At 37.5% G+C, this 10,044-nt stretch overlaps 2 protein-coding genes and 1 pseudogene across 2 annotated transcripts; 1 reads left to right on the forward strand and 2 right to left on the reverse strand.

Moving 5' to 3' along the window:
• Positions 1-107: 107 nt before the first annotated feature.
• On the forward strand, positions 108-4,577 carry LOC109148010 (annotated as a pseudogene).
• Positions 4,578-4,907: 330 nt separating this feature from the next.
• LOC109148013 (clathrin light chain 2-like) lies at positions 4,908-6,926 on the reverse strand. The gene is made up of 3 exons (XM_019295725.1): positions 6,582-6,926; positions 5,781-5,934; positions 4,908-5,409 (listed from the first exon to the last, which is right to left on the reverse strand). The coding sequence occupies exons 1-3, from the start codon at positions 6,872-6,874 to the stop codon at positions 5,080-5,082; spliced, it is 777 nt and encodes a 258-aa protein (XP_019151270.1). The 5' UTR covers positions 6,875-6,926; the 3' UTR covers positions 4,908-5,079.
• Positions 6,927-8,739: 1,813 nt separating this feature from the next.
• LOC109148015 (30S ribosomal protein S31, chloroplastic) lies at positions 8,740-9,583 on the reverse strand. The gene is made up of 3 exons (XM_019295728.1): positions 9,375-9,583; positions 9,198-9,262; positions 8,740-9,073 (listed from the first exon to the last, which is right to left on the reverse strand). The coding sequence occupies exons 1-3, from the start codon at positions 9,538-9,540 to the stop codon at positions 8,945-8,947; spliced, it is 360 nt and encodes a 119-aa protein (XP_019151273.1). The 5' UTR covers positions 9,541-9,583; the 3' UTR covers positions 8,740-8,944.
• Between the last annotated feature and the right edge of the window lie 461 nt (positions 9,584-10,044).

The raw sequence follows: 10,044 nt of genomic DNA on the forward strand, positions 1-10,044 counted from the left end.
AAAACTCAATATGACAAATTCATATTATTTATGGAAAAAAAAACTAATATATATAAATATATATTCTTTTACCGTTCAATTTTCTGTCCCGATATTTTATACCCGCTCTTTCTCTCTCCAAAAATTCATTCCCAAATCCCTTCTTCTCTCTGTAAATTTCAGCTTTCATTTTCTGAACAATGCAGTTCCTTTTAAGCTATATATAGATAGATATATATAGATATACACACACTGTGTGTGTATATATATTATCATTGTTATCAACTCAAACATACATATGTCGCGGATTTCTACTCTGCTAATTCGCGAATCCGTATGTTTGCGTTTTTAATTTTTTTCCTTAATTATTGTGCTGTGATTTCAGTTTTGGAGGTTTTTGGACATGCACGTGAAGAATGTAAAATGTCGGTGTGATTTCCAGCCGATTCTCAGGTCGGAAATTCGGAGCGTCGGAGCTGGATTTCCGATCTGTGGACATTGATTTCTAATTTTTGAAGATAAGCGACGTGGTTTCCGTCTCTGTTCTGAGGGAGAAAGGCTAAGGTTGATTAGGTGGAGGTGGGGGTGAGGGGAGGGGGCAGGGGGAGGGGGAGACTAGTATTTTGCTATGGTGATATTGATTTGAAGGGTTTAGGGTTCGTGCAGGCGATAAATAGGAGTTTCCAGGCGGAGGAGGGAAAATGGGGAGTCTCAGGAACGCCGTGATGAAGGAGAAGGACGAGGAGCTAGCGTTGTTCTTTGAAATGTGTAGACTAGAGAAGGAACATGACGATCTTCTTCTGCTTGAAAACTCCGATGAGTTTGATGCTCCTCTTGGTATGGAAAACTTTTAATTTTGTATTATCTCTGTTTTCTTAAATTTTCACGGTATGGGATTTTTGTGATTGAATAATGCATTTGTCTTTTGGAATACTCGTCGGTGGCTCTGTGAATCTTTTATTTTAGCTACGGAGTATGCCTTTTTTTTTTTTGGCAATCTTTTGGTTATGGTGATTTTCTGCATCAAATCTACACATTACAATTACCTTTTGCCTGCAGGATCAGCAACTGGAAGTTCACCTATATACAGTATCGCATCAACCACACCTGCTATGAAGATTGGTGGTGATGATTTTCTCAATTCAGAGAATTATAAAAATGACTATGAATGGTAATTGGTTACTGTTTTCTTGTACTTTTCCCCGTATGCACTGGTTTGTTTTTATTATGTTTTGTTGGCTTAGGTATTTATCAGAACATTATGTTGATTCCCAATGTTACATGTTAATTTGTTCAGTTCAGATGTTTGTTTCATGCCAATTATACTCCTCTTTGTGTTTAATCTCCATCTTTTTGTAACTGTTACTGTTTGGTTATGTGAATACCCGAAATGCAAGGAAGAAAATTGTTTTGCTAATGATATTAAAAAGAATCTACTTATGCAATTTGTAATGGTATAAATGAATTGGCATCTCCATCACATTGATTAAACATCCCATTGGTATCAGATTCTTGATCCAAATTGCAAAACGGGAATACTGCTGTTGATAAATTACATGGTCTTGGATAATTCTTTCTTTGTGTCAAAAGATTGATAGACATTTCTGGAATTAAGGATTTAATGTGTGCATATTACAAAATTGAGTGTATGTAGATGGCTACTCTTCTGTTAATAATATGCAAGGCCTCATGGTCTATATTCAGATGATCTTGTATTGTTTCAGGCTTATATCACCTCCTGATTCTCCTCTTTTTTCTTCATTGGAGTTGGATCCAGAGGAAACAATAACGAGTCAGCTGGAAACCCCTGAACCCTGTGCACCTGTTCAAAAATGCAGAGTAAGATCATCTTTGTTCTATCATCTTTATAGTATAAGAATCCTAGTTGCATTCTTAACTTGTAGGTGATTTTTGAAGTCTACTTTTCTTTTAAGAGTGAGCTACTAATAAAAAGGCACTTTTAAATAGTAATCCCAAGGCAAACACCTTTCTGTTTTTGCTTCCCCTCTATATACTAGCATGGCCTTAATTATAGGGCAGCCAGAAAGTGTCCAATGGTAATGAGAAATAGCTATGACCTGAGAGGTCTTGTTTAAAAAGTGAAGGTCTCATATAGGAGAAACTGAGTAATTGATTTATTGTGGTGCACTAATTCAAAGACATTTGTGCTGTGCCATGAAATTAATAATAGCAATGAACATATGACTAGGCATGTGAGTTGTACTCTCCTGCAAGTGGGACCACCAGTGCGCCACCCAAGCAAGAGAAGAATGTCTTGAGTATGAATCCTTCCTTCAGAAGGAAGGATTTGAACAAACCTTTTGAGTGCTTGTCCAAAGATAATTACTAAGAACCGTTAAATAGGCATGCATACTTTCTTAAATTTGTTACTATTTCTTGTCAAGAAAAATAATGGTGAAGAGGCCAAATGGGCATCTTCTAAAAGAATCAAAGCACTGCTGTCTCTACAAGGTTTATGGTTTTGGTGAAACTGGTCCACTATTCAGTTTGGTTGTTTTAATTTGAAGATATTATTCTGTTTTGACTTTGTTACGCTGATTTTATCCTGCTTTTTTATGTCTTTAGCTATCAAATCCCCATCCTGAGCCCATTGCAAGAAGCAACTTAACATCTAGAGAGCCAGCATCTTCTACGCGGTTAAATACTTCAAGTACACTTAGTCGAAGACACTCATATTCAGGTGGATCAAAACCTTCAATTCCAGGCGTGAGACCAACTTTGAGCACATCCAGGTCCAAATTGACCTCATTATCTAAACCCACATCAAATGCAGCATCCAAAGGAATGTCAACTGGAGTGGCATCTAAAACGTCTACAACAGTATCTAGAACTTCAAGGTCGGCAACACCCACTTCTCGTGCCACATTGCATTCAACTAAGCCCACAGTTCCTCCAACACCTTCTACACCTAATTCAAGGTCCAGTATAAGATCCTCCACACCAACTACGAGGCCATCTATTCCTGGACCAAAGTCAACATCAAGGGCTGCAGCCCCATCTTCGCATCCAACATTGTCAACTGCATCGAATACAATTCCTTCTCCTGGCAGGTCTCCACTAATCAAATCAAGTAATGGAACCAGAAATCTTCTACCTCTACTTGCTAGTTCTCCAACTATGAAACCAAGACCAATGAAACCTCCAGACTCACTGCGCCTCTCTCTTGATGCTTCACCTAATTCAATGAAACCACTGCCTGGCAAGCCAGTTTCAGCCACTAGGGGTAGACCTGGAGCATCTAGTATCGACCTGTCATCTGTTGTCAATGGAAGGATTAGAAGACAATCATGTTCTCCAGCAAGAGGGCGTCCTCCTAATTTTGGTATTCATAGTAGTGGAAGCTCTGTTCCTGTCTCAACTATGAGTCGGTTACAAGCTAAAGCTAACAACAATGTCAGCCCTGTTGTGGTTGGAACTCAGATGGTTGAGCGAGTGATAAATATGCGGAAACTGGCTCCACCAAAACAAGATAATAGACATTCCCCCAATAGTTATTTATCTTTAAAGTCTTCATCACCTGACAACTCAGGATTTGGAAGGACACTCTCGAAGAAATCTTTGGATATGGCTATGAGGCACATGGTATGTAAATTCTTTTAAATTCCACCATAATTAGCAAAGCAGAATACACTTTATGCTGTTTTTAAGTTTTAGGGTTAAGGGTCAAATAGGCACTCGAACTAAAAAAAAAAAAAAAGCTCCAGTAAACCTTTCAAACATGCAAAAGAATGCAATTAGCATTTTTAAGTTACAAATTCTAATGGATGCCATATCAGCACCATGTCAATAAAGATTGTAAATGTGAGATTCCAAACCAGCATTAACCAGTTTCAGCTGGAAAATTACCGACTAAAAGTGCTAATTGCACTTTTCTGTCAAGTTTGAGTGTTCATTTGAAGTTTTTTAGTTTGACTGCTTAATTGTTGTGTTCTTGTAATAGTTCGAAGGCGTATTTGACCCTTATACCTAATGTTTATGATTGTTCTGTCCACATGGTTTCTTTTTGAGGAGTCCATCTCTAGCTTACTCTGCATTTTGATTTACTCTTATCCTTCTTGAATTGCCTTTGTGACAGGATATAAGGCGAAGTGTCCCAAGTAATACACAACCACCGATGACCAAAAATCCAGCGTCATCCACGAACAGTGTGAGATCAGGGCCTAGAAGAAAGGAAGGTAGTGTATCTAACTACACGAATTGCAACAAGCAGCCGGACAAACTCTGAAGTGAGTGTTAATAAAAATTCCCTGCACATTGATGGATGTCAAGTGGAAGACGACATTATCAGCAAAAGAGATTCTCAATCTCCTGCCAGAGTGGATGGTCGGTGATAGTTGGCTCGTTCTGCTATAGAATACATTGCTGCATTTGCAGGCACTAGCCTCCAATTAGAGTTAATAAAATTGTTCTTGAAAGGAACTGACTGGGGACTGGGGGGTTTATCGCTTATGTAAAGGTCAATGTGACGATGCGTTTCTGATTTATTAGAAACCTGGAAAAAAACTATTTGCTCTGCGCCATTGTTCACAGGGGCATGAAATGCATAAAAGCCTATTGGTTTGTTTTTTTGTGCAGTATACCGAGATAGCCAATAGTTCTGTATTTCTCGGGAGGCTTTCCATTTGATTGGCTACTAGTACCTACTACTAAACTTCCTGTAAGTCTTTAGATTGATTGCCTGGCTTCCTGTGGATCAAATCCTTTTCACCAATTCACCATGTATAGCAAGTTGATATAAGAAATTGGGAACTAACCAAGTTGATCAGATAATTAATTTGGTAACTAAGTCAATTCTAAGTGAAAATTCCCTATTTGCTTTCTTGATTTGAGTTGACAAGTTATCACAATTCTTGTGGTCTTTTGTCAACTAGGATCACAATACAAATTTTAGCCCCTAAAGCAAAAGCTGGATATGACAGATCTCATCTTATGGACAATAAATAATAGTTTCTACAATTAGGTAGATGGCACAAGGTGAACATATAATCATATCAAGTCTGAACAAAAACATGTACATATTTTATACGAAATGTAAAACAAAGAGAGGGTATGGTGTCAAGTCTTTAAAACATAATACTATCAAGCAACAGCAACGGGCTTGGTGGTGACAGCCGCAGCAGGTGTAGCAGTACCAATATTTGCATCCTCGGTGGCAGTGGGTGATGGAGATGGCTTAAGGTGCAATGGTGTGTCATGCTTAAGCTTTAAAAGTATCTGCCGCATCCTTGATAGCTCTGTGGGTTTTCCAGGCTTTGGACCTTGGATCACAGCAATGGAAGGTTTCTTCTCTTGATCCTTCTTCCCTTTCTTTACTATCGTTGGAACTTCATTAGGAATAAGCTCTGAAATCGCCTTCCAATAATGCTTGTCGGCTTCAGCATGGAACTTCTCATGGCTGGCCAAGAATATCTGAAAAGACATGACATAGATAAGTGATATCAAACAAGCAAAAGCAATACCAACCCGTGATTTATTGCTTCCAAAACTGCCAATAAATGGAACCAAAAAACCAAAATGTCAACACAAACGATTAGGACATAAAGCAACACACTCCACTACAACAATATCTATCTGTCAGGCGAAACCAGTATTAGGAGAAACTTAAAATTACACTAGCCATAATCAAGTGAAAGCTAAGAATGAATATGGGCAAAAAAGCAGAGGATATACCTGACACAGAGTATTAGAGTAATAATCATATTGTATTTATTGAATCAAAAACAATATGAAGATAGCCTAGCAAATTTAGGAACTTTGGCATATGAAAATTGCGATCTTACTTTCTCCTTCTCGCGGCAGGTGGCCTTGTTTGCTTCCATCTTAACCTCTCTCTTCTTGTAAAATTCAACTTTATAGCCATCAGCTTCATCAATGATTTGGCTCAATACCTCTTTCTCTCTCTTCTCCTTCTCCTCTAGTTGAAGAGCATTTTGTCTGAAAATCAAATGTGGGCACAAATTGAATATCTTAAATTAGTTTCACATCAATAAACATATTCACCCTTAGAAAGCAAAAAGATTAACACCAACAATAAACTTGGGTTTTATTTGGGGAGGGCGTTCAATTTGCAAAACCTAAATTTAATTGAACTATGAGATGTGCAATTGATTCAGAAATCAGAACCTCAGATACATTGATTTCTGCAATGATTCAGATAAAATCCAGATATGCCTTCTGCAATTTTTGAATAATCTTAAAATACCATTCAAGATTCATACAAACAAAAAAACTATATAATTTACTTTTCACTGATTCCTCAATCATGCTCCTAATTTTATAGGCAAATGCAATACATAATTACACCATAACCAGTTGAGAGAAAGTTCATATAACATAAACAAACAACTAGAGAAGTAAAATTTCTGCAGAATAAAGTAAATAAAGTCAAATCTTAAATAAAGCAGTAAGCTAAATAAGTTCAGACAGCTAATCAGTACATTAAAAAAAAAAAAAAAAAAAAAGAGTCGAATAAAAGTTCAACCCTAAAAGAAATCTAGACAAAATCAGTCCAGAGAACCGAAATGGATGTCAGTATGCAACAGATCAGCGAATAAATCAATAAGACAGTAGAAATGCCTAACCTTCTCCATTCCCTGAGAGCAAATCCTTCCTCTTGCATTTCCGATGGCGGCGGCAGAACTGGTGCATTAGGCGTCGCAAAAGCATCTACGAACGGCTTCTCATCTTCCGGATCGGAGTCTCCAGAAGCGTAGATTGGCGGTGGAAATGAAGTGTGCTGAGCTGGCGGCGAAACATAGATCCGCGAGCCGTCGTCAGCAGGCGGATTCAGGAAACCATCGTGGAATGGAGGATTCGAAGCGTTGGGCGAGTCGGCGCCGAATTGATAGAAAGCGTCATTGAAAGAAGACGACATCGCGTCACTGTCCGATATTTTCACAATCGTACACTACAAGAGTCAAAAACATGTTTTGCTTTGCTGCCTATTTATATATATATATGTGAGCCATGAGGTGGGCCTGGTTGAATTGGGCTGGATTGTGTTTTGGTTATTACTTTTCTTGTTGGGCTTTTGTAGAAAACTTATTCCTTTTCCAACTTCTCTTCGAGCCTGGTATCTATGCGGCCCAATTCATGGGTCAATTTAATTGGTATGTCCAAATCAAGTAATTCTTACGACATTGGAAAGGCAACTCAAAGGGATACAACTTTTATGAAGATCATCTAGCCTAATGTTTACTTTAAAACAGTCAAAAAAGAGTTGAAAAGTCACACGAGCCTATACCAGCCTGTGCTTGAAATAGAAAGTTTGGAAGTTTGGAGAGGGGTGGTCCATGGGCGCTTGCATGCCCGTGGGACTGGGCAATCCCACGCCTGTGGAGCTATCCCTTGTATAGTATTTAAGCACAATTTCAGTCAATCTATTTGGTTCTGATCCATATTCGAACCCTAACTATTTTTACACCTTTCCTTTCATATTTTTATGTAAGACTAGGCTTAGATTTATGTTGTTCAACATTTTGGAAGCTTGTATTGAAGCATTTATACTTGGATTTCAAGGATTTCATATCCATTTTCAATAGATAAGTTGTACTTTTCTTTATCTCATTTCTTTTGCAATATTTATATTTATTACTTGTGTTTTTGCTATGTTTATATACCTAATATGTGTGAGTAAGGTTTGTATTATCTATTTAGATGCTTTATTTGCGATAATTGTATAAAGGGTAGAAATGACTAACTTAAGGTTCTTTGAGATTATGAAGAATATTGTTAGATTATTGTTAATGTTTGATTGACCATATTCATTAGTATGTTTTTGGATGGTTTTTGGTCACAATGAGAGTTGAGTCAAGATTCCAAGCCACTTATTGCACAAGCTCTATTTCCCACTATGAAAATGGGGAAATAGGAGGATTAGATGCTTGTTGTGCTTGAAAGACTTGAAATTGATACGCCATGAGAGTGGAACAATTCCTAGCCCTGGGAGTGAATTTTAGACTAGAATTCTTAAGTGCATTCCCTTAAATCCTCGGTTATGTGTTTTCTCCATGTTTGCTTGCCTTTAGTAGATTTTGCTCCCTAAGTTAGTTCTATTTCTTTTATTTCATGTTTATTCTCTTGTTTATATGTGTGTTTGGTCCATCTTGTTTGTTATTGCTTAGTTTTTTGTTAATTTCTTAATGTTATTGCCTAGTTTGCTAGTTATTGAATATTGTGTCATAACCCCCGAATCCCTTGAGGACGACATTGTACACCCGTACACTCACTACCATATCTTTGCAACATCAATTATCTTTCAGGAAGTTGATACCCTAAGCATGCATTGCATTCCCATTTTATAACTCAACCAGAACAACAAGAAAAACATGGTGTTTAAGTACTTTTTGAGTAGAGATGAACTGTCCAAGTGAATATGGATATGCAGATTTTGCAAAAACTGATGCAATTGTTAACTGATACTGTACTAGCAGATCCTATACTGAAACCAGAAAGATAAATCATAAGAGACAGAAGGGGAATAGATTCCTGAACCTGATGGTTAGCATGGCAACCACTAGCTATGCTGTGAACATTTCTCAACAAACAGAAAATCATAAATGCTGTCATTCAAATTGAAGGATTGAATACTAAGGCATCTTGCTTCAGAGGAAATTTAGCAACACTATAATTGATTCAGCAACCAAATTGCAGAACAACAAAAAGAAAGCCTCAAAATGAACACTGCTGGGACAATTATGCTGGGCAATTCACATGGAAAAAAGTAAACCTGGAGTCACAAAATTCTAATCCCAGTTTTAGCTTTTGACTGAGTGTTCAAAGTTAGAAAATGATTTGCAGAGGAACTGGAATTCTAAATTTTGCAGATTGGTCAATGAATAGTCACAGTTTCAATTAAGCAACAAGACTAACAAGCAAAGCATCAGTTCCATATATATAACCAGAAATTACAACCGAAATAAACTCACAAAATGCATCTGAATCATCAGCTCAAAGACTCGTCAATTTCAATTTTAACCTTCGGACCATCATCCAACGGATTCTTCTTCGGTGCTGCCGGTGGAGGCGGAATCCTAGGCGGTCCTCTCCCCTTCTTCTTGTCCTTCGGCCTCGCCTATACAAATTCACAAGCAAATATTAATTTATACAGTAACAATATACTGAATCGAAACTGGAATGCCGAAATAAAACCTGGAAATTTTGTGAATTAGACTCGAGCTAGAAAGAAAAACGCTTACATTTCCAAATGAGTGATTGAAACGCTTTCCTTTGGCCGTCTTCTTATCTCCTCTTCCACAGTAGACTGAAACCATAAGAGTAAAGCATAAAACTCCGTTCAGCTCACAAATACATGTACGTCATAGCGAGAACATCATAAGTGTTTGTGTGTGCAGAAATTATGTATATTTGCATACTCAATGGAAGGCTAGGAGCGGTGGCGGAGGAAGACAACGACGTCGACGACGTCATCCGAAGAGAACCGCCGGTGAGTGAACGGGAGCTAGAAAAGGAGAGAGTTGAAGCGAGAGCCGCCATTGATTGAGAAGCCATGGGTGCTGCTCCTACTAGCAGTAATGCCATTGAAATTGTGTCCCAGAAGATTGAGGAGTGGACGAACGATCAAAGCCTTTTGTTATGGATATACTCCGTAATTGATAAGTGCTAAGACGACGTCGTTGACAGCCCAAATAACCGCACCCTCATCCCGTTAGAATTTCTTTTAGTAAATTACATAATAATATTAATTTTTGAGTGATTATTATATACCTTTACTGATAATTGTTGCATTAATTCACCAAATGCAATAAATATTTGTTAAAATTTGTCACAATTACGGATTATTGAGCCTATTTTTAACATAATTTTTTCAAATTTATGTTCAATAAGATATTATTTTTATAAAATAAACGTAATTAAAAGTATGCATCATCTAAAAATGGTATGATCTTGACACAAACGTGATTTTTGAGTACTACTGACGCACAAAGGCCCTGTTTGGTAAAATGGCTGTTAGCTGATTGTGTTAATTAGAGGATATAAATAGTTGATAACATTAGCTGATTGTAGAAAAGTGTTTGGTAAATT

This window comes from Ipomoea nil, unplaced genomic scaffold (genome assembly GCF_001879475.1).
Source record: "Ipomoea nil cultivar Tokyo-kokei standard unplaced genomic scaffold, Asagao_1.1 scaffold2036, whole genome shotgun sequence".
Classification (NCBI taxonomy): Eukaryota; Viridiplantae; Streptophyta; class Magnoliopsida; order Solanales; family Convolvulaceae; genus Ipomoea; species Ipomoea nil.

Excerpts from the sequence above, each read along its gene's own strand:
- LOC109148013 (XM_019295725.1), bottom strand. The coding sequence starts at position 6,874 with ATGTCGTCTTCTTTCAATGACGCTTTCTATCAATTCGGCGCCGACTCG. Across the intron at positions 5,935-6,581 it reads GCTCTCAGGGAATGGAGAAG|ACAAAATGCTCTTCAACTAG; the intron begins GTTAGGCATTTC and ends TTTGATTTTCAG. Across the intron at positions 5,410-5,780 it reads CCTGCCGCGAGAAGGAGAAA|ATATTCTTGGCCAGCCATGA; the intron begins GTAAGATCGCAA and ends ATGTCTTTTCAG.
- LOC109148015 (XM_019295728.1), bottom strand. The coding sequence starts at position 9,540 with ATGGCATTACTGCTAGTAGGAGCAGCACCCATGGCTTCTCAATCAATG. Across the intron at positions 9,263-9,374 it reads CGCTCCTAGCCTTCCATTGA|TCTACTGTGGAAGAGGAGAT; the intron begins GTATGCAAATAT and ends TTATGGTTTCAG. Across the intron at positions 9,074-9,197 it reads TCAATCACTCATTTGGAAAT|GCGAGGCCGAAGGACAAGAA; the intron begins GTAAGCGTTTTT and ends GAATTTGTATAG.